The sequence below is a fragment of the Asterias amurensis genome, chromosome 17 (assembly GCF_032118995.1).
Source record: "Asterias amurensis chromosome 17, ASM3211899v1".
NCBI lineage: Eukaryota > Metazoa > Echinodermata > Asteroidea > Forcipulatida > Asteriidae > Asterias > Asterias amurensis.
In genome coordinates this window covers 1,266,313-1,291,562 of record NC_092664.1, presented here as the reverse complement: position 1 = coordinate 1,291,562, position 25,250 = coordinate 1,266,313, and the positions used below count along the sequence as shown (strand labels likewise).

Genomic DNA, 25,250 nt, shown 5'->3' with positions numbered 1-25,250 from the left:
GTTTCTACTCTTGCGCTGAGCAGTTTTAGCAATGTTTAGCGACATAACTGCATGCTGCTCATCAAGATCTTCAACTTGTGCCATCTGAAGCAAGCTAAAACCTGACGTTTTATAGCAAGTTTTGTACTTTGTTCCCTGCTTTGACTGATTTACCAATGTTGTGAACTGTGCATGCTGGATCATGGCTGGAAAAGACAAGGTAAAGTTATTACTTGTTTCATTTGCCCGGGCCGCCGCGAAAGGCACTGTGGCCGTGGGGGATTATAGAGCTAGAACCTGGTCACTGGTGGTGGGAGAGGGGAAAAGGGGCCTACATACAAAGCCCCCTTTTCCCTCCCACAGTGTCTTTCGGCAATGCAGCCAAATCAGTGAGGTGGTTATTACAATAAACCTTCATACTGTCATATAAGGTTTATCGCAATTGAATTACCGCCTGACTGATTATAAATGGATCTGGATGCAATATTAATTGATGCCCTAATTTCCTTCCTTAGAAAATAGATTTAGAAGGGTGCTGTGGTACAGTAGTAGCAAGATTTCACGAAACTTTACGCAACTGCGTCGCAACGTTTATTGCAGAAGTTGCGCCATAAACATGGCGCATAGTGGACTTACGCAATTGCATAAAGGCTGCTGGTGTCTGACTCATGGGTTTCCAATAGGGAATGGGAAAATTGTTCACAATGAAAGGATAACTTTCCGTATCACGCCACCACTTTTTCACTCATTTTTACAAATTTAAAACAACTACGTTCCTCCCCCCCCCCAATTGATGTCAGTGCCCCCCCCCTTTTGTTAATAATTATCTGAATATACATGTAATGTTTACTATCTCTTATGGAGCACTGCCACTGTTGTGGCATGTAACTCAATGGTTCAAGCTATATTGTTCTACTCGCACTTATTTGTTGTACCTTTGCAATCGACAGTTATTAATTTTCACTGACGTCTTCAGAGTACGGTAAATAACATCCACAAATGCTAGATCTCATTGCCCGCACACACCCATTCTGCCACAGTCTGCAAAGTTGTACGGTATGGTAGTGTCACCATGGAGAGCTGAAGCTCACACTCTTGAGCTGTGAGCGCATGGGAAGAAAAATCAAATTCCAAACTGACCAACCCTTCATTGCTTTGCTATGGTGATGTAACCAAAACCTAATTTTGTGTCACTTATTGTGTTATTGCCCAAAACCAAAAGGCCCACATTCTACAGCTCAAATTGTTCTGTTTCCTTCATCATCAATAGTGCCTCAAATAAAAGGCCTTGGAATGCACCACAGAGCATCTAGAATGCAAAGTTTGCCGGGGCCCTTAAGCAGGCCCCACACCATATAAGGCTTTGCGCTCCACGCTTGCATGCTCCATCTGAGGAATTAAGCGCTGATTCCATCTGGCCCATTAGCAACGATATAAATCTTATTTTGAACTAGCATCGATAAAAAAAACACCTTGTTTTTGGGCCTTATTAAATGATTCTTTGATTTGAATAATAAAAGTAAAAATTTTCTTTAATTTGTTTTTCAGGAAGCGATAGTGATGTGTTTAGATGTTGGTCCATCCATGAATCAGGGGCCACATGGCCACACAACATCTTTGGAGACTGCTATTGAAATAATGACATTGATACTGCAAAGAAAGGTAAGATAGTCCTGAATTGTGATCTACTCTCTGTTTATTTTAGGATCATAACAAATCAAGTTAAAACTGTATTTTTTTCATGGATTATTGAATTCTGAAACAAGTCGTGACAACGCATAAGTACAGAGTCAATTGTCTGCAGGAAAACGCATTGTTGTGAAGCTTGCATTAATAACCAGTAGAAGATCCACAAGTGGTTACGTCATCATCAGGTGTCAAATTACAAGAGTTTTAAACCTTAATATTTTAGATCTTTGAAAATCAGTTTCTAATCAACAATAAGAGACATTGGGTTGCCTTTTGCAGAATTATATGACAGTAATATAATAACAATAAATAATACAGAATATTGGTAAGGCGCCAAAATCCACCAAATAAAGGTGCTTAAGGCGCACAAGAGTGAATCCTCGCACACTATTAAAGGAAAATCAGTCAAAGAACAATTACAGACTAGACATTAGGTTTTTGTGAACAAAAGCTGTTCCGTGTCTGTATTATGTATTGTGTGCATAGCCTTGCTTCTAATTTAAACCTTTCATTTGGTGTGATTTTACTCTTTCAGTTATTCGCTGAGTCCAAAGATGAAGTTGGACTTGTTCTGTTTGGTACAGAAGGAACTGCTAACCATTTGTCTGACGATGGATATAAAAACATCACTGAAGCACGACCTGTAGCCCCTGTGAATTTAGACTTGATTAAACATATCAAGACTGACATCAAACCAGGACCACAGTCTGCTGATTGTATCCTTAATACATTCATAGGCAAATCCATTAAATCATTGACATGGTCTTAAAGGCAGTGGACACTGATTGGTAATTACTCAAAATAATTGTCAGCATAAAAACTTACTTGGTAACGAGCAATGGAGAGCTGTTGATAGTATTAAACATTGTGAGAAACGGCTCCCTCTGAAGTAACATAGTTTTTGAGAAAGAAGTAATTTTCAACGAATTTGATTTCGAGACCTCATAATTAGATTTTGAGGTCCCGAAATCAAGCATCTAAAAGCACACAACTTTTCTCGCAACTTCAAGGACCAATTTTGTGCATATGTTGAGATACACCAAGTGAGAAGACTGGTCTTTAACAATTACCAAACGTGTCCAAAGGTGTCCAGTGTCTTTAATTGAAAAGACCTTGACTCATTTCAAACATCATCCTAGGATTTGTTTCCAAATAATGATCTTACTCCCTTCTTGTAGCTCTACAGACGGCTTCCGTTAGTTGTCGTTGCTATTGTTGTAAATATTGTGTAGAAATCAATGAGTTGACTTGAAGATTAGCTTACATAATGTTTGCAATCATTGTTGGGTTGAGGCAGGCCTCAACTTTTAGCTTCAGAGGGGCAAGGCCGCTTGGCCTCAAAAGCTCAAAAAAAGAAAGGGGCACCAAGGCCAACTGAAAAGGCACAGAGGCCATTTTCAAACCTGTATTTGTTGATGATTATGTTATTCTTTCCACTGATTTCAAGATGGTGGTCAACTTTCCAACCCATATTTATTTCATTGTTGCTGTTTACATGCTGTGCAACTGAATTGAGGACTCAAAAAATGACTTGTATCTCCAAACTTGATTTGGAACTAACTGAGGTTTTAGCCATACAACTAATGATCCTTGCTAATAATTGTTGATATATTATGTTTGGGAATGCTGTGGTTGTGTGGGCTCAACTCCCATAATGAGTAGTTTGGCTGTAGATTGTTTTCTGCAAGAATCTGGGGAATCATAGAGTAAGGACAGAGAGAATGTACTGATTATCGTATTTTGATAGTGCTTGTGACACATAATTGTTGGGAGGAATGGTTTAATGACTTGCTGGAGGACTCAAGTTTCAGACCTGGGATTCGAACCCTAACTCTGTTGATCAGACTCATGACATTCCAGATTTTACAATGAATAAAGAAAGACTCTATTTATAGGTCTTTTGTCATGCCACTGGACACTATTGGTAATTACTCATAATAATTGTTAAGTAGTATAAAACATTGTGAGAAACGGCTCCCTCTGAAGTAAGGTAGTTTTCGATAAAGAAGTAATTTTTCACTAAAATATTTGAATTTGATTTCGAGACCTCAAAATGTATCGAAATCAAGCATCTGAAAGCACACAACCTCGTGTGACAAGGGTGTTTTTTTTCTCGCATTATTATCTCGCAACTTTGACGACCAATTGAGTTCAAATTGTCACAGGTGTATATGTTTGGATACACCAAGTGAGAAGACTGGTCTTTGACAATTACCAATGGTGTCCAGTGTCTTTTAACGGTAATGTGGTTTAAATCATCAGCAAGGTTTCTGATTGCTGAAATGACGTCATCATTTATAATTTGGCTTGTATTAAAAACAAAAATCAATTAATTGGTACAACTTTTGATTTTTACATAACCTCAATCATTTTTTAAAGCTAAATCCTCTTCATTTGTTTTTCAAATGAATAACTTAGAGTAATTATAATTGTCTTGGTGAATTCCTTAATAAGTATTTGTAGATGTCGATGCACTTATTGTTGCAATGGATCTTTTGAAGATGTTAACACCTAATAAGAAGTTTACAAGTTTGCGTCTGCTACTTTTCTCTGATCTAGAAGGACAGTTCAGTGATGATAAACTACAAACAGTCATTGCTGGCCTCAAAAACATGAAAGTACAGGTTAATTTCATGTAAGTTACACATTCTTAATCTTATAATGACATTACAGTTCATAATGCAGTAATTCCACACCATACATACCAATTTGAGCCTGGTTCATACTTCCTGTGATTGCTTCGTGCGAAGCGAATTTCTCTGCTTCACAAAGGGAAATGGAGCATGTACCGATTGTTGCGTCACAAACATTCGCTTTGCATTCGCAGAAAGTATGAACCTGGCTTAACAATGTGTGGGTCTGGCACTGTACCTTGCATTATGTTGTATTCATAATTAAATACCCCAGACAGTTTCGCTATTCCTATTGGTGGAGAGCACGTTACGTGAATGTGTTTAATTGTGTGATATAAACACGGCTAAATGTGTTTAAACAATATGCGTGGTGTGCAAGCTTTACGCTTGATGCTAATTTACACATAATGAAATAAATACACCGGTAATCAATGTACATTGTACAACTAAGTTCGCCCACGCGTACGAGCGTCGCTTGTATTCGATGCTTCATGAAACGGAGTAGATCACAAGAACTGCCTGAAAATTTATACCAAATTTTTAATAGATTTTCAAACATTTCTTTGCTTTTTAACAAAAAGGGCATTTACATGTTGAATGTGAATAAAAATGTAGTGTCTCAGTCTTGAACGTTAGTTTCTAACTAACGTTCTAGTGTGACTTTGGAGTCACACTCGCAAAAAGGAGGCAGATCATTGGACAATAGCTGTTCTCTGTTCTCTGTGCGTAAAAACGTGTGCGTGACCTTTGCATACCTGTAGCGTTTCACGCTATGCAAGGGGGAGCTATTGATCTCTTACACAATACAGAATGCGCCTCCGAACAACGCGCGTAATTTTTGGTGTCTCCTCTCTTTTGTGCATGTTTGTATACGATTTTGACACCCAAAATGACACCCAGGATAGGCACATGTGAGTACGTTGTGCGCATTGCAAGGGGTCTAAACAACTCTTTTATTTCTTGAATCTTACACAGTGGACCCAAGTTTGAGGATGAGGATGAGGAAGAGGGAGGAGATGATAATGGACCATCAACAAGTGATGGAAGGAGCACCAGTAGCAACAGGAGGACAGCAGACAAAGCTAAGACACCACAACAAAGAGCGGGAGAAGCTTTAATCAAACACATCTTAGATCAAGTGGATGGAGAACACTACTCATTCAAGTAGGTCAACAACAAACCATTTGATTATACATTATACAATTGTTGCACGCTGTAATTGGGGTCCATGGCGTTTTGTACACTCGAGGGGAAAAATGGCACCCGAGGCGAAGCTAGGCGTGCCATTTTCCCTCGAAGGTGTACAAAATCCATGTTAACCGCTGCGCTGTGCAGCCGTGGTACATGCGTATTTGTTGCATGGCATGTGATTGGTTCTTGACCAATCAAACTTCACAGTTTGTAAGCGAGGTATAACAAACATACTTGTATGTTTATCATTGTGTGTCCATGTTTGTGTAACATTTAATGAGTGTTTTAGTTTGAGACATTTAAGTTCTGGTTGCTTACAAGTCTGTAGTTCCACCCCAGTGTGCATAACGCAAACCACAAATGCACATTTTCATTGACCAGTTGAGTAAATTAACAAATAAACAAGTTGTTAAATAAACAAGGACAGTTCTTTTCACAACTGAGAAGTCTACCGAACAATCCGATAAATCTACTCCGCGGGAGTAGAATACTGAAAGACAGAAACTTTCTCTCTGACTGGATGGGGGCCATCACAGTTTTGTCAATTGATCCTTCTTATTTTATTTTAAAGAGGTCAATAGTTTCATACAGCGTTATACAGAACACTTGTGGGTATGTTTTATTTATTTTAATTCAAAATTATACCTGTGTTATACCTGTTTATGAGAGTTGTGTTTTCATTTAATCTTTAAAAAAGACACTTTGGCCCTTTTCACACGACAAAGTCAAACTAGGGTCCTTGGTCATGGACGCCAGTTGTCTTGACCAAGGACATTGGTCAAACTTGAACAGGGCCTTTTACACGGCACAGAAACTAATGTCCCATGTCTCACAACCTTCGTCTGTTGTGTGGTGTTAAATGTCAACATTGTTTATTGTCCGTTTCACTGTTATCCACACAGCTAGCGTAAAATCGCAAATGTGCATGTATGTGCTAATAACCATTAATTTTCCAGCGCTGAATTGGCCCCTTAAAAAAGATATTGTTGGGTCATACCTATGATAAAGAATAACGTGTAGTTGTGATCTATGAAAAATGAAAGTCGTGACTTGACTAAAAAAATCAAAAGTCACTTATAAAGCTACAAAAAGATGATATGAGACAATAAAATGTTCATGTGTTTGTTACAATTGATTTCTTGTCTTTTTGCAGTGAGACGTTGCCTCTTCTAAGCGTTTTTGAAAAACGTGCAGTTAAGCAAACAGCTTGGAAGTGTATGCTTGAGATTGGCACTGATTTCAAAGTACCGGTTTGCGGATATGTGAAGGTACATGCATGATCATATTATTACTGCTTTATTGTAAGTTATATCAGTGGTTAAATGGAACACATCCTTCTTACTTTTTTGCTTGAGATTTGTCTTCTTCCTCATCTTCTTCTATGCAACTCTGTTCTCCAGAATAAATCAAGACTGAAATTGAATTTGACATTGAAACTCATCAGACAGTTGAACCTCGACATCAAGGTGGTACAAACTTGATGTTGACATGATGAAAAGAAAAACTTCCTGAATCACATTGGGTTTCTACAGTCTGTGGTCATCGGAATGGTCTTCATTAACCCTTTGCGTGCTACAGGCGTAAACGTTTATTCTGCATATTTGCACCCAAAACAACATGTTATTTGTTTTGTATACAATCAAGCTTTCTTTTGACCCGTGACATCCATCTTGGAAGATATTCACAGTTTCTAACTTTGGAAATCAGAGTTTCAGGATGTTTTGGCCAACATAAACCGTATACATTTCAGTCACATACATTTTGTACATTACATTAACGGTACATGTACTCTGATGTAAAGCTCAGGGTAAAAGTCACTGAAGACTGTTTGATGTTTAGGCCATAAGTTTAGTCGTCAAAGCAGTCGTCCTAAATGTCAGTACTGTTTTCCACTAATAAAGACACACTTTTCAAACTCACAAGTGTGTTAATACCTGTTATACCCCTTACAAATATTCTGCCTTTTCACTGGTTTAGAGCGCGTCACATGATATGTCTTAGTTTAACTAGACGGCGGCCGTGTGATAGTGCATAGTTTGCAGTGTGATAGTGCATAGTTTGCAGTGTGATAGTGCGACGACTATACATGGCGTGCAGTACCCAGACGTCTTTTTACCCACCTCGAACCCAATTAGTTGTGCATCTGTGTATCGGAAACGCCCGTACGAACGTTACGTGTACAAAGATGATAAATATCAATATAAACCACATGGGATGATGATAAATAGTCTGTTGGGGTGTTATAAAACAAATATTGACTGCTTTAACTCGCGTGCTATGGTTAAAACTGTGCCTCGGATAATAGAACGCTCCGGGGCACCTCGGGAGTCGTAGTTTTAACCATAGCACTCGTAGCAGTCAATATTTGTATACTATGGGGATCTCCTATTGTCCCTCTTTTGTTTCTAATTTTGGCAACAGCTCTTATTGGTTTTAACAGTAATTTCTAACTTAGGACCTATAGCAAACCGGGACCCTATTGTCCCCTGTTGTTATAAGTCCCTGGTTTGAATGTGTATTCCTACTCGCATAACCCTTGAACTTTTAGCTCTGCAGCAATAATGGGATGGAATTTAGACATAGTTTGATTGAACAAAAAGGAAAAGACATTTGAATGCGGAACTTTTCAAATATCCAGTGTGATATCACCAAAGTCGCAGTGACAACTTTGAAACTGTAAATTTTAACATTTTTTAACTAAATTATTTATCAATTTTTCCGGATAGATAATATTGATAAGAGTCATACAAAGCCATACAAATGTGATTCCAATTTGAACTTTTCATTCAGTTCAAAGGGGGAAAAGGTAAAATGTCATAAATTGATGCTATCATTGTTTGATGACATGAATCACCTTGTGTTTAGTATTTAAACAAAGAATGAATTTCTTGTTTCTATTTTTATTTTTGGAAAGGTTAAAAAGAGTACCCAAAAATCTTGGAAAACCATGTATATGAAGGGAAAAGGAAAGGAGTATACCCCGAAGACAATACGCTCCCAACATCTGAACAATGATGAAGAAACGGAGGTAGAGCCTCAGGAGATAGTGGAAGGTAAGTAAACAATCATAAAGACATTCAGGTATCATTTGAATATACCCCTAAATGAAACATACAGTACATTTATAGATGTGGAAACAGATGAGATACTTTTATCAGTGTGAAGTTTATTTGTATTTATCCCTTTTTGTCAACCTATTCATTGTTTATGAAGGCCTACCCCTTGCTTTTTTTTCTGCATGCATTTCTTCATGTATTTCCACTTCACTGCTTATGTTTCACTTAGTTACCTGTTCATGTTTGTTGTGTTGTCATTTAGCCTTCGAGAAAGACTCTGCTAGGGTCGAAACGTCAGGCCATTAACTATTTTTTGCATTTAGTCCATTTGGTTGGTAAATTGTCTGCAACAGCTAATTCTATTTTCTTATCTCTGTACTTTTAAACCCTTTAACTGATGAGCACTTGTAATGTGTTTGTATGGAATAGATCGATCCAGTAGGCTCTGCCCACGACGCACGTGTGAGCAAGAACAACTGTGGCTCTCCAATGCCTCTCTGCACAACTCTGCTGTGCGCGCCAAGATATGCGCACGCATGTCGGACCTTATTTGTCGGACCTTATTTGTCGGACCTTCGTTGCGTTGTGATTGGTCAATATGCAATGGGGCGGAGCTTAGTGGATCGGTCTGTTGAACCCATACTGGTTGTGGCAGTGTGGCTTCTTTATTTGTGTAACTTCCCAATTTGAAGACACTTTTGCTTTCACTTGTATTGCTTTTGCAGGGCATCGCTATGGTAATGACATTATACCAATTTCTGAAGAAGATAAAGTTAACATGGGGTACAAACCTCCTGGTAAACTGATGCAAGTGCTTGGCTTTACTAAACAAGAAAACGTGAGTATATAACCACTTAATGTAGTGTTGTATAATTTCATTTAAAGCCATTGGACACTTTCGGTAAACAGTATTTTCCAAAGGCCCACACTTCGTGTATCACAATTTATACATAAAATAACAAACCTGTGCAAATTTAGGCTCGATCGGTCATTGGAGTCGGGAGAAAATAACGGGGAAACCCACCCTTGTTTCCGCACTTTTCGCCGTGTCATGACATGTGTTTACAGTAAATCCGTAATTCTCGCTATGGAGAATTGATAATTGTTTTAATGTATTCTCAAAAAGTAAAGCATTTCATGGACTAATATTTCAAGAGAAGTCTTTCATCATTACCTTCTGTAAGCCCTGTAAGTTATTTGTAAATCTGTGAACTTTTTTTTTTTTTTTCTGTTCCGAAAGTGTATAATGGCTTTAACGTTGTTAATTTTTCATCCAGTTGTTTGATTGTGGCAAATGCTGTGACAACTCTCATACGAGGTATTATACATTTGACACTATAAGTTATCACGTATTTATCTTCGAGCAAACTTGGGGCGTGACATAGAACACACAAGTCGCAGGTAGTGATATTAGCAGTGCAATATAGGTTTTTATCACCACTCCATTCTGCCAATCTGATTTGAGGATTAGCACATACTTGAAGATAAAATTTGTTATCGCATCTGCGTCCCATATCCAATTCATATATGAGACGCAGAAGCGCCATATTTCCCTATCTTCCACTTGCGCTTGTAATGATTGATATTAATTTGCTGTACGCAGATCAAGTGGCATCAACAACTTGGTAACAGTGTATACTGCTTCATAGCTGACCCTGGTGATCAGCATAGTAGTGTAGCAATGTCAGCTATCATTAACGCATTGTATGAGACCAACTCTGTAGCTATCGTCCGCAGAACCTACTCAGTGAGAAGTAACCCTCGTCTTGCCTGCCTCATTCCTCACATTAAGGCTAAATATGAGGTGGGTATTTTATAATAACCCAATTTGTTTCCAAACAAATTGAATCTTTCATATCTCATTTGTTAAATAACATTGACATTCAAATACAGACAATTTGTATTTTTTCGGGCGTTCATATTAACAACCCTACTGATTTAAAAACAGCAGTTATATGGAGATAAAAAACATGTGTTTTTTCTAGGGTTGTAATTTTGCCATTTTGGCTGCACAGTACATGTAGCTATGTAGAGGAGAAAGACCATGCAGATAACTGGACATTTCTATTGGCTGTTGAATTTCCAGATAGTGTGTAACAATTTTGTTCACTTGCCGATTTTGCCCTATTGCAAAGTGGATTGCAAATTTGCGATCCACTTTTTTAAAATTGCATAGCAAATCATCAAAATTGTGTCGAAAAAGTTTGATGCGAAAAAGGAGAAATTGCCCACTTATAATGCAACACACATAGATACCTGTCATTTTGTACGTACATGTTCTACCATACGCTCCAAAATGTAGTATTGGATAGGCAGATCCAATATACATAAATATTGGATGCTTTGCAGTCTTGTTTTGAAAAAAAAAAACATTTTTTGTGGAGGCTGTTAAACTTATTGATGAAAACTTAGCTGGGTTAACTTTCATATGGTTACTAAGGTTCCTCATTTGATCTTAAATGCAGGACTTGATTAATTACAGTATCATTTTTTTTAAAGGAAATTTTAAATTAAGTTGTGATGTTCTTAATTTTATTCAGAAAATGTACTAATCCTATCCCATTTAGAGTTTGCTGTATGTCGAGCTGCCATTTATGGAAGATATTCGACAGTATACATTCTCATCTCTGAATGCAAATAAGAAGAACAAGTTAACAGGTGAGTTTACATTACTATACTGTAACATCTTCAAACGAGAAATGTTTGGGCCATCCGACTCTTTAGATCATGCTCTTTCAATGGCTGTTTGATGTGACACACTAACATGTGTAAAACTCAAGCTACAAAGTCGTTTGTAATCTCTAGCGGTTTTGGGCAGTCCAGTGAGTAAATGGCCGGGCGGTCTCAGGCGGTACAGTGACTATAAAGGGTTCAGGGCAATTTGTTTTGCTAGTTCCCCACGGCCGTTCCGTATATCCAAAGTTAATACACTCCAATCAGTGTACAGACTCTCTGAATACTGACTGCTTTATTTACTGCTACCTCATTATTTCATTATTAGATGAGCAAGTTAGTGCTGTTGATGATCTTATTACAAGCATGGATCTGATGGATGCAGATGTGTAAGTCACTTTTTATTTAATCTCAATCTTATAATAATAATATTTATTTGGGCAAAACATTCACAAGTACATGTACACAGGATACGATCCGTGTCATGTGGACCGACCGTTTCATACTACAACTTTTCAACATGGTGTCGATCCGGATTGAACAAACAACACCTAATCAAATAAATCATCATTCTAAATACCTCAAACAGTTTCGCTATTCCTATTGTTGGAGAGCGTGTCATGTGGGGGTGTTTAAATGGTTGATAATGACCAGCTGGAGCTGTTTAGAGCCGGTTGTTTTCAGATCATTTGTGCTGGTTAGCCCATATTCTCGTTTCCAGGAGTAATCGATCTTGCTGTGCCTTTTTAGCCCATGAATACGAGGATGCATATGCGCACGAATGCATATCCATCTGTTTGAGTCATAAAAATACAACACATGTACAGAGCTTAAGGACGTCGGAAAATGGATAAGTTTTACAGAGTTTCTTACTTTATTCTGCCTTTATCGCACGGCCACGACCCTGCAAGGTTTTAAACGGCAGTTTCAGAACTCATCGCTACCCATTTATTCCCTTATATATTGGACCTTTTTTTTTGAAAGACTTCATTTGTAAAGTTATAAATAAAGTTTTCTGATATTTATGAAACAGAGATGAAGAAGGAGGCTCCCAAGAAGCTGTCAAACCTAAGCTAAGCTTTAATCCTTACTATCAGAGGTTATGTCAGGTATGTAAACCTTATTGAGATTACATGTTAACGCCAGAAGCCAGTCTTTGCATTTCATCTTGATACAACCCCATTGGTATTAAAGACACTGGAGACTATTGGTAATTGTCAAAAACCACTTGGTGTATCTCAGCATATGCATAACATAAGAAACGTGTGAAAATTTGAGCTCAATTGGTCGTGGAAGTTGTGAGATAATAATGAAAGAAAAAACACCCTTACACAAAGTTGTGTGCTTTCAGATGCTTGATTTCGAGACCTCATATTCTAATTCTGAGGTCTCGAAATCAAATTCGTGGAAAATTACTTCTTTCTCGAAAACTAGGTCACTTCAGAGGGAGCCGTTGCTCACAATGTTTTATACCATCAACCTCTCCCCATTACTCGTTACCAAGTAAGATTTTATGCTTATTATTTTGAGTAATTACCAATAATGTCCACTGCCTTTAGATTGAACATTTAAAGTGACAGTTCATGCATGATTGTTCAATTTCAAAAAGCACAAAGATTTATCAATAGGATAAAGAAAGATATTGGATGAGTCTGAGTTCGCTGATGCAGCAATGGGTTGATTTATGCAGGATCCCAAAGCTGTATTGTGGGTCCTCATGGTCCTCCCATGGTTCAGCTACCACAACTACAACTATATCTTGGGGCACACTGACCCTGCGTTCACCACTATCATAAAGCCTTAAGTACAAAAACTTGCTAAGCAAAGAAAAGTATTGATTAACAGGTTGCCATCCAAAACTACGTTAGGTTTGTATTGTTCCGACTGGTGCCCCACTCAATTTTTGCTTAGTACAGAAATTTGTCAAGTGTATTTTCTGCTAAACAGCTTTATTTCTGACAATATCTGATCCACCCTTGTGCCAGACTAGTTTTGGTCTACATAACCAACAGCAGAGTGCATTTGGGAGCACACTCCACTTCTGAAACATCAGCCCTATGGCATTTATTATTCTTTTCCACAGAACTGTCACAATGAACACCTTTCTCCAGAAGATAATCAGAGTAATGTCGAGTTGAAACCAGCGTTTCTTTTCAGAACCACCCCAACTCATTTAGAGATAGTCATTACATGGTGTTACTGCAAACCTTTCCATATCGTATTTCCAACATACAAAAGGTTTCAAATCTTACAATGAACAAACTATTGTGCTTGTACCACTAGACATCTTTATTCCGGGTCTAACATTTTTGTCATTGGTCCTGGTGGGTAAGCTTGCCTAAATTAACTCCTGAGGGTACAATTGTTATATCCTGGAAGCCTAGGGCTTGAAGAAATGTTCATTTGGAAGTAATGTAAGGCTAAACAAAAATGTTTTGTTTGGCATAAATGTGCATAGGGACTATTTAACAAACTTGCCCCTTGCAGGGCCCATGGCTCTGCTGACTTTTATGCACATTTCCATGGACTGTAAGCACACAGTGAGTCCTGAAATTGGGCCCATGACCAGTCGGTGTCTGTGGGTAATTGGTAATCATTAAAAAAAGGTGAAACGCAAAGAGTTGTTTTGTTGCTCTCTCTCTCTTATTGTAAATGTGGGAAAGCTTTAAAACTGCGATTCAGAGTTTTTCAGAGACTGTATTTATTTGTGTTTATCTTTTTCAAATTGGTTATAAGTGATTATTATACATGTGGTAATGCAGCGTGATATTGTTGCTTGTTGACAGTGTTTAATGCATAGAGCTCTGAATCCTGACGACCCTTTGCCTCCTCTACCATCTGAAGTTACGGCGTATCTACAACCTCCCACTACAGTAGCTGCTCAATGCCAGTCAGAGGTCAACAAGATTAACAACTTATTCAAACTGGAACGAATAAAGAAACAGGATACAGCAACTGCAGATAGCATTTGGAAGGACAGGTACAAAACATAGTGTGTTAATACAAAAAGGTTTTTAAACACATCAAGGATTAAATAGAATGTTTGTTATGAATCATCTGAATGTCAACAATAGGAGACTTTTGGACGCTAGGTGGCAGCAGACTTACTAGGTAAATTTCCATTGTTTACATGGTTCTGAGCATGCGCATATCACCCAGAACAATGGATTTACCTGGTAAGTCTGCTGCCACCTAGCATCCCTAAAGTCCCCTTTTAACATTAAACTTACACGGTTTGGAGATAATGATAACAGAAAGCTTACCTTAAAATAGTATTTGCTGAAGTGCTACATTTTTAAAAATAGATATTAGTACAACATTGTCACGAAAAAAAATCAGTTTTAATATTTTAATGTACCATAAATACCCAAACTCGTAAAAACTAGGTGTGCTGAGTTAATCAGTCTGGTATCAATTCAATATTGTAGCAATAAACCATTATTTGCGAGTTCAATGACTTACTGAATAGCAAGATGATGCTTAAATTTGAATTTCTGAGACTATGAAGATTCTTTGTCACATGAATCAACTTTGCCGAATCTGATCCACCAATTGCCTGATTCATCAACTCTTCTCGCAAGGTGGATTGAAATTGCCAGGTCTGATCCACCTCTCTGGATCTAGTGTAAACGGGGTCCAGCTAGGCTAGGAAATCAAAGCTAAAACAAGAAAGATTGAACTGGGGAGTCAATAAGGCCATATCAACTCTATAGATAGGTTTCTTTCATTATCTGCATTATAAGCTGTGTATGTGGTTGCAGTGATTTCCTTGTTTATTTCCCCATTTTTTATGAAAAGTGGCTATAATTCTTGCCTAGCCAGGTAAAAATTCACATCTCATAATGAAAGGTAAAAATGAGAATATTAAAAATAATGTTTAAGTGAATATTGCACATATTCCCGTTTGTCCAGGAGCCTTTTGAAGATTGTCCGACTAAAATTTGGATTGATTAGTGAATCAGTGACTAGCTTGATTTTTCTTTCCATAGTAACATTGATACAGAAGGTCCTTCAAGCAAAAGACCACGTCTTGACGATGGAGGAGACTTCAGTATGGCAGGCATGGCTAAAGGGGCAATCACTAAGGTAAAACAAGGACCACTCCCTTCTTATGGTTATATATTGTAACATTGCAACCAATACAATAGTCCCAATATAACTCCATGAAAAGCAGCACAAGTTACATCTACAACATTTGCAGCATCACATACTATTGGTAATTGTCAAAGACATGTCTTTACAGTTGGTGTATCTCAAGATATGCATAAAATAACGAGCCTGTATAAATTTGAGCTCAATCGGTCGTCGAAGTTGCGAGATAATAATGAAAGAAAAAACACCCTTGTCATACGAAGTTGTGTGCTTTCTGATGCTTGATTTCGAGACCTCAAATTCTAAACTTGAGGTCTTGAAATCAAATTTGATAAAAATTACTTTTTTCTCAAAAACTACGTCACTTCAGAGGGAGCTGTTTCTCACATTGTTTTATACTATCAACCTCTCCCCATTACTCGTAATCAAGAAAGGTTTTTACTCGTAATCAAGAAAGGTTTTTACTCGTAATCAAGAAAGGTTTCATGATGATAATTATTTTGAGTAATTACCAATAGTGTCCACTGCCTTGAAGTGTTGATGCAACTCAAAAATGATGCATATTTGTAGGTAGGTATGAAAATCGGGGCCACCAATTATTATAAAAGTAGCTCTTGACAACAATACACAATGGAATGTCTAGACATGTTAACACACCACCGTTGGGTGACCATATACCACAAAAATAGATTGGGCATGTATCTGCCAATTAAAAAATAATATTATCAGACTTTGGCGTGTGTCTCAATGAATCTTTCTATACACGCCTTCTGGCATTCACTGGTTTAAATGCTAGCTGGTATGTGAAAGATGTTCAAAGAGTTGTAATCGAATGTTCATAAATACTCCAGACAGTTTTGCTATTCCTTTTGGTGGAGAGCGCGTCACGTGGGGTGTTTAAGCGGCTGATAAAGACACAGCTAGAGCTGTTTAAGACTGACTGGCTTTGTGTGTTTGGCACGCAAGCTCATGCCGGTTTTAAACCTACATAATCATTATTACAAAGTACATGTACATGTAATGCAGCTAAACATGCAACTTTGTGGGCTGCAGTGTTATAGCTAACCAGAGATCTCAAGCCAAGTATTGTTTATGTAACAAATATTATTTGTTGATCCTGTAAAGGTTTGAGCAAACACTGAAAAGTTTCTAAAAAGAGTTAAAATCAAGCATTTAATGCAGCTATATTGAGCTGTATACTCTGTAATGCTTGATGGTCTGTATCCTTGTTGTTATAGATTGGTACTGTAGATCCTATTGGTGATTTTAAGGCCATGATCAGCCAAAAGGATGAACATCATGTCAAACAAGGTAAGAATGTCTTACTGTGGCTACAAAAGTCTCCTGGGTCACATTTAAAAACAGTTTTATTTAAAGGTACTGTACACATTTGGTAACTACTCAAAATATATATTAGCATAAAACCTTACTTGGTATAAAAGACTTCTGGCCAGAAGCCTTTTATTCCTATCTGAAAGCACACTATTTTGTACAATAAGGGTGTTTTTTCTTTCATAATTTTCTTGCAACTTCAATGCCCAATTGAGTCCAAATTTTCACAGGCTTGTTATTTATGCATATGTTGGGATACACCAAGTGAGAACACTGGTCTTTGACAATTACCAAACATGTTCAGTGCCTTTAAAATAATTGTTTCATGAGTAACAATATATTAATATATTGATTCCTCAGTAAAATATTTACTTAAGAACCAAAATATGTTGTTATTTTTTAGTGCTGTCTAAATTAATGATTATCGGCCATGACATACTGGTATCTTATGCTTGCCTTGGTGCTGAGAACAGTTATAATAATTATTTCAGATATTGGCACCTTAAGTGCATGCGTGGTGCTACGCAAAGAATCTTCCAAGCGAATCAACACAGCGTCTCCTATTGAATTCATGTCACTCGGAATGACCTGAGCTTGGATTGTCTGGCTTGATAAAAACGCATGCATGTCAACAAACAAATACAGAAAAATTCTAAGTCTTTACAAGTAAACACGTCATCATCTTCTTTTCGTATTCCTAAATTCCCTTTTTTTTAAAGGATAAACTGTTGTTGATCTATTCTGTTTTGTGGAATGTTCGTTTCTTGTCCTCAGACACACCCAAGGGTCAAATTGCATTTGTATTGATTATGTTGCATCATTACGTAGTTTGTGTGCCAACTTGCAGATGGCTATGAGCACCAAATGCGCGTTAGCCAACAGGTCTTAAAAAGCTCCAGCTACATGTATACATGTATCTTACATTGATATATGGATTTAATAATGGTGAAACACCATGTGATCATACACTAATTACAATGCACAAACTCTCCAATGTGTATATGAATGTGTGTTTAGATGCTTCCAATCTTGTGTCCTTTAAAAGTTTGTATAGACCTTATGCATTGACGTCATCCAGCTGCCATTTTAGAGGGAAAAATGGTGACTAAACAATCGAGACGCACAGATGTGTACGCGCAGTGCACAGTATTGGTCAATGAACAACCTCCTTTTGACCTCTAGGTGAGGGCGCCCTACTGAAATGACGTCATATGCATAAGGTCTATTGTAGCACAGTATCTTTTGTTAAAATTGCTAATGTTATGTTGTAGCAAATGTTTGAAGGAATGGGTAGTCAACTTTGATTAGGGAGAAATACCTAAAGTTAACAAACACAAATTAATCTGAAACAGTTGCTTGGTTTGAGATCTTGCTTGTAATGTATTTTTAATGTAATGTGTGTTTTTATTGCAGCTTCAGAGCAAATGCAGGATGGCATTAGCAAGTTGATTCATGATTCCTTTGGTTCCCAGTTCTACAGTAAAGCAATGGATTGCCTCAAGGTGTTTAGGCAAGAGTTAATCAAGGTATACAGTTTGATCTGCTTCTTCAATTCATAAATACACACAAATCACTGCATCAGGTTAAAAGCAATTCAATTCAGACTTTTGTTTGGTTCACTTTAATTCCAACTTGTACCATTGGAAAGCAAACCAAGCTGAAAGAAAGAATGTCAGTTTGGCACTGTATACACTTTACTCACAATAATTGTTAGCATAGGAAATTACTTGATATCAATCAATGGAGAGCTGTTGATAGTATAAAACATTGATGAGAAACAGCTCCGTAGTTTTAGAGAAAAAAGTAATTTCTCACTAAAATATTTGGATCGAATTTGAGACCTCAGTTGAGGTCTTGAATTCAAGCATCTGAAAGCACACAATTTGTGTGACAAGGGTCTTTTTTTCTTCCATTATTCTCTCGCAATTCTCGATGACCAATTGAGCCCAAATTTAAACAGGTTTGTTATTTTATGCATATATTGTTGAGATACACAAGTGAGAAGACTGGTTTGACATTATCAACGGTGTCCAGTGTCTTTAACTGATAGTAGACTTCATTTATTTATTTATTTTTTTTTCTTTGGGGGGGGGATGGGGGCATTGGACAATAAAAGATATTTGTTTATTTTCAAATTTTTTAGTGATTTCAGATCGCAGATCGGCTCTAACTGAAAATGGATAAATATTTGTTATCTTTCAGCTCCAAAAACCTTGTGTTTTTAATGATTATATGAGAAGACTCAAAGATGAATTGAAAGAAAACAGCAAAATGGATTTCTTTGAGTTAATTCAGTCAGGTAAGATCTTCAAGAAATTAAATATATTTTAGTAATGTGTTTATTTCAAATATCTCTTATGGACACAAAGTTGATTCATCAATATTTGTAATGCCTTTTATTGTGATATTTTTATTTCTTGAGATAGGTTCATGGTAATTTTGTATTTTTAACCGATTATCAATGAGACCTTAAACTTTGGATTGTCATTTTAAGGCATTGGACTTAAAATGGTTACCACCACAAATTGTTAACTTACCAATAATAAGTCAAGTTTGAAAAGTCGGTAACTTACCGGGCTGTGGTAACTTAACAGTGTTAACTAATAACAGGGACAAGAAGTCCAATGCGAACGCACCGCTCCAGTAACTTAACAATACTGTCACTTGATTTCTATCTTAAAGGTCTGCTGATGTTTGAACCGCCGCGTGCAATACGCTCCAAAAATGCAGGATTAAAGCATAGCTACGTTTCCACTGAGTACGCAGCGCGCAGAGCCTAAGCGTGAGCCGGAGCCCTTACTGAGGCTTAAGGAAGGCCCCTGTTAAGTGATCAAACACAAATTAATCCAAGTGCAAACAGCTGTTAACTTACCGGGTCAGTAAGTTACCAGACCCCAAAAGTCCAATGCAAACGGGGATTAAGTCGGCCCTTTTACTCAAAACAATTTGTCTGCTTTTTTCCACGGACCAAATATCATGCCTGATTTATTGACCATAGTAGTCTGTGCAGTTCCTCTTGAGTTATTGACCATAGTAGTCTGTGCAGTTCCTCTTGAGTTATTGACCATAGTAGTCTGTGCAGTTCCTCTTGAGTTCTTATCCTAATTTGTTTTTGTTTCATGTGCAGAAAGGATCAAGTTGATTGATGCTTCAGAGAGCAGTCAGAGTAAAGTGTCTATTGCAGAAGCTGCCAAGGTTAGTATTTGTACTTCATGTCAACTGGGACGGACTTTTTGACTTGTTAATAGAAATGCTGAGGACTATCATGAAAGTAGCTATCTTGAGGTGTCTTCATAATGACATTTGAGTGAATTTACTCATTTCAGTGCTTTTCCCATCAATTCATGACGAATTGTCTGTACTTGATGTTATGTATCAATCTCCTACAATTTCTTAAAGGCAATGGACACTATTGGTTAGTACTCAAAATAATTGTTAGCATAAAACTTTACTTGGTAACGAGTAATGGGAAAGGTTGATAGTATAAAACATTGTGAGAAACGGCTCCCTCTGAAGTAACGTAGTTTTCGAGAAAGAAGTAATTTTTCCCGATTTTGATTTTGAGACCTCAGAATTAGATTTTGAGGTCTTAAAATCAAGCATCTGAAATGACACAACTTTGTGTGACAAGGGTGTTTTTTCTTTCATTATTATCTTGCAACTTCGACGACCAATTGAGCAAAAATTTTCACAGGTTTGTTATTTTGATGCATATGTTGAGATACACCAAGTGAGAATTACAAATAGTGTCCAGTGTCGTTAAATACCATACGAGTGCTATACCAACAGAGCTAATCAACCCTTAAAGTGGGTGACAGATTCAGTGAAAACCAAGCCTATAAATAAGAGAATGGTTCAGGAAAAAGAAATATTAATCAGGAATTACTTGATACAATTGAGTCAGAAGTTAGTCAAGAAAGGTCAGGTCATGCGTTTGTCCAATAGGTGAGATTTAGATAGAGTGAGGAACTTAGGCTAGACGAAGAAAGTCAGTCCACAAACACCAGATAGTAAAACAAGATTTAGGTCTAGTAACAGCCCAAAAAAAACCAGTTCAGAAAGTGACTTTCAGATCAAATTGATCACAAATTGTAAAGGCAAGACTGGGTCCAGAACAAGTCTAGTCAAATATTTTGGTAGCTAGGTTTCATCTATTTGATTTGGTTTGTGACTTTCAATATATGTTTTTCCTTAATTTGTAATAGTACCTTGAAGTTGATTCCAAAGATGAAGTGATTTCTACAGAGGAGCAGGATGAAGATGCAGACGATCTGGTAAGACTAATAACAACCAATCAATGCTATAAATTGAAGCATTACTTTTACTGCATCCCTTTGTACATGTATGTGACTATTCAGGTTTGCAGCTACAATCTTGTGAGCATTTGTAACTTCTGGGAGGAAAGTCACACAAAATAAAGGTTTTTGTAATAGGGTCAGGTAGTATGGCTTAATCTTATACAATGTTAATACCAACAACATGTCTACTGGTTGCAGCCATTGCTACATAATTTGTGTTAAAGAACACTTTATTTTGAAATGGTTTCCAATACTGCCAGGAAATGGCTGAGAATGAGAGAGTATACACAAAAGATACAAAATATATCATGTTTGACCATTACAGTCATTCACTGTTAAGACCTTTGCAAGTAGTTGGATGTGTGACATGCTATAACTGGTTGCTGTGATAGGCAGGACAAATATTGGGTCTGGTTCCTCTTAACTTTCTCTTTCCTTTTTATAAGTCATTGTAAAGTTTGACTTCTTTAGCTTTGATTTGTTTGATTTTTTGTTTTGTTTTTACAGTTGGGAATGATGTAGCCAGACAGTCTTGATGATGTTTACTTACATTGTTGGCTGCAAGGGAAGAGACTCTGGACAGTAGGAATGTATGACATCACTGCTGCAGCTAGGGTTGGTCAAGTTAGGTTTCTAATATGTAAGGTTAGCTAGAATATCTGCATTCCACTCTAGACAACTGTAACCAAGATTCAACAATATTCTTTTGATGTATATTTGGTTTGCGGTAACACCATGTGTGTATCTACTTGCCAGATAGAGTTTGTTCTTGGAGAACTGTCTTGCTTTATTCTACTGCCGCGGAGTAGATAATCGGGGGTTTGGGAGACTTCTCAGTTCTGAAAAGAACTGTCCTGCTTTTAACTATTACCAGGGCGGATGGTATAGAAAATAGTCTTGGACTACTTCTTTAGCTTATAGGATCGTAATTAACTGTACTGCCGCGAAGTCAGTTCTGAATTGGTCTCAACGTTTCGACTAGCTTGCTCTAGTCATCGTCAGGAGACTGAAGAGGTAAGAGAAGATTGGGCTTATGTATACCTGATTCTACTTCGCGGCAGTAGAATAAACCAAGACAGTTCTCTAAGAACAAACTCTACCTGGCAAGTAGATACACACATGGTGTTACCGCAAACCAAATATACATTGATACCTCACCATGCAATGCCTCAAATTCTATAAATTCTTTTTGTTAATTTGATTTGTTAGAAAGAAGATTTGAGGCTCTGTAGACAACCATCGTGACCTTACATATTTACAAAGGAGCAAACTAAGTTTAGTATAAGGTATGGAATAATGGAAGAACTTGAAATTTTGTCGGGAGTTTTTGGTGGCAAATTTCATTTGTATTTTTTATACCTTTTTAGCACTTGATGTTACACTGCAAAAGTTTATAAATTCCTTTATAAATTAAACAAGCTTTCTTTTCATCCAATGTGGTACATCATGTATTATGTTTAAAATATGTTGGGTTTAATCCTTTATCATAATTAAAAAGTGAAATGCGTGTTATTTACTAGGTTTTGAGTGCTAAAGGATTAAAGACACTGGATACGATTGGTAATTGTCAAAGACCAGTCTTCTCACTTGGTGTATCTCAACATATGCATAAAATAACAAACCTGTGAAAATTTGAGCTCAATTGGTTGTAAAGTCACCCACAAGTTTGTTGTGAAAGTAAGAACGGTCCGTAGGATTTGAAACTTTGCATGGTGGAAATACGATATAGAAAGGTTTGCGGTAACACCATGTAGTGACTATCTCTAATGAGTTGGGGTGGTTCTGAAAAGAACCGTTGGTTTCAACTCGACGTTTCGATCAGTATGCTCTCCCGCCTCCACAGTACTTAAGCAGCATGCATCATCAGAGTCCACCTTTCTCCAGAAGACGATCAGAGCATACTGATCGAAACGTCGAGTTGAAACCAACGGTTCTTTTCAGAACCACCCCAACTCATTAGAGATAGTCACTACATGGTGTTACCGCAAACCTTTCTATATATAAGAACGGTCCATTACTGGGTACATTGTGTGGAAATTAATTTTACATAACATATCTGTACACACACATAACAACCATACTCACTGTGTGTTGTGTTTTTAGTGTGTTATTTGGGATGGGACTTCAGACCTTTGAAACTTGGGAGGGGAAAAAAAACGTGTATCCTTTTGGGTACTTGGAGATCAAGCTCAACCTGGTGTATTATAAGCGCATGTGTAAAACACAAAATGCAAGCTGCCTAACTTCATGGTTGAGGGCAATTTGAGGACTAAAGAGTTTAACTCTGCAATAAATACTTTATTATAAATAAGATTACATTGCAGATGGAGTTATAAACACTCTTGTGTGGACTTGTGCATAGTTTCTGTTTTGTCTGTAAGCTTTACAATAATTAATCTCACTGTAATCAAAGTATGCTCATGATAGAGGGACAAGAGCAACAATTAGGAGTTTTTGCTCAATAGCTGAAACGGTTTTTGTTTTTGTAGAGATTATTATTACACTTTGTATAACTTTGTATGTTTTCATTTTCTTTCTTCCAAATATCATCATTGCAAATCTTAAGTGGATATGCTGTAATTTTATCACAAATTTTAAGCCAAATATTATTGAGCAGTTGATGAAGGAAACTGTTTAAAAATCACATATATTTCATGTTACATTGGCGCTGTGCTGTGAAGAATTTTCCCCCTGCATTTTGATGCACAAGGTAGGGCCTACCATGTATTTTGAAATTATATGTAAATAAAGAAATAATAGTAAACCATACAGAACAAAAGGTTAACCAATTCTATGTAACCATGTCGTATGTCTACGGATCTATAATAAAATATTCAATACCCTGTTTGGTGGCTTTGTTCACTCCCTAAATGAGTGCATAACTTGGAGAATGTTTGAAACATTTGTCTGAGGGGAATTTAGTCTTGATCTTGAAATGATGATTGATCGGCTCCTTACTAGGAACAACACTCAATGAGTCAATTGTTTTGAGTTGTACTTCTTGCTGTATTCTGAACTTGCCCATCAAGCTGATCTGACTTGCATAACGTTTAGCGTGTGTTCCCCTCACAGTAACAATCTCACCAAACAGTCTCACTTGCATTGCAGCCTGTGCCCAATTTCATGGCTCTGCTTACCGCCGAATTCTGGGCTTACAATCACAATTCGCCGCTTACCTGGAAGCATCAAATTTGTACGCTGTGTTAGCGTAGAATACCTATATGAATTAGTACGAACGCGCACATGCTGAAATTCCCCGCTAACAAGGGGGGACACCAGCCACAAAAAGATGTGGCGACAGACCTGGGTCCAATTTCATAGAGCTGCTAAGCACAAAAAATTGCTTAGCATGAAACCCAAATTCCATTTGTTGCATAATTGCTTGTTACTGGTTATTGGTTCGGTTATTGGCCCTTTAGCCTTTACTCTCTATTCTTCACCACTTGAAGACGTCATTAATCACCATGGTATCTCCAAGATGATTTACGCTGACGACACCCAGCTTTATATTATTCTCAAAAATGATGAAAGAGCATCAGGCATAGTCCAGCTTCAAGAATGCCTGAAAGACATCAAGTCATGGTCTACTAAGAACTTTCTTAAGTTAAACGAGAACAAAACAGAGATCATTCATTTTTCCAGTCGTCACAGACCTGTTAGTCCTCTCCCAAGTATCACATTAAACAATACCTCCATATGCCCAGTGTCAAGTGCTCGCAACCTCGGAGTTCTGTTTGATACCCATCTTTCACTTAACAATTATGTCAGCAATGTTTGTCGTGCTGCTTCATTAGCTCTTCATAGAATTGGCTCCATCAGACAATATCTGGATGTGAAATCTACTGAAAATTTAGTTCATTCCTTTGTAATGTGCCGCATAGATACCTGCAATAGCCTTCTTTACGGACTACCGGACACTCAGATTGCCAGATTACAACGCATACAAAATTCAGCGGCCAGACTTGTCACCAGAACTCGCACTCGGGAATCCATCACACCCATTCTTAAGGATCTACATTGGCTACCAATACGGGCTAGAATTTATTTTAAAGTTTGGGTTCTGACTTATCAATGTATCCATGGTATTGCCCCTGTTTATCTTTAAAGCTTAGTTCAGGAGTACAAAACAACCAGGGATCTGCGATCTTCAAATAAATTCCTTCTGACCCCCCCAGTTATCAAAACCAAGTCGTACGGTTCCCGCTCTTTCCAATATGCAGCAGTTCAGTTATGGAACAGTCTTCCAGAGGTTGTTAAACAGGCTGAGACATCAGAACAATTCAAAACCCGGTTGAAAACATATCTGT

The 25,250-nt window shown here is 37.5% G+C and overlaps 1 protein-coding gene across 2 annotated transcripts; it reads left to right on the top strand.

Moving 5' to 3' along the window:
* LOC139949659 (X-ray repair cross-complementing protein 5-like) lies at nt 1-23,813 on the top strand. 2 transcript variants are annotated; one of them, XM_071948111.1, is made up of 20 exons: nt 1-199; nt 1,528-1,641; nt 2,204-2,384; nt 4,132-4,303; nt 5,277-5,465; nt 6,646-6,760; nt 8,407-8,545; nt 9,274-9,386; nt 10,152-10,352; nt 11,116-11,206; nt 11,550-11,610; nt 12,255-12,330; nt 14,008-14,201; nt 15,211-15,307; nt 16,552-16,624; nt 18,059-18,171; nt 18,848-18,944; nt 19,773-19,840; nt 20,851-20,919; nt 21,451-23,813. In XM_071948111.1, exons 1-20 carry the CDS (start codon nt 182-184, stop codon nt 21,463-21,465), a joined length of 2,196 nt encoding a protein of 731 aa, XP_071804212.1. In that variant the 5' UTR covers nt 1-181; the 3' UTR covers nt 21,466-23,813. The 2 variants fall into 2 exon arrangements, with proteins under 2 accessions (XP_071804212.1, XP_071804214.1); XM_071948113.1 differs by lacking the exon at nt 1-199 and adding an exon at nt 1,082-1,142.
* The last annotated feature ends 1,437 nt before the right edge of the window (nt 23,814-25,250 follow it).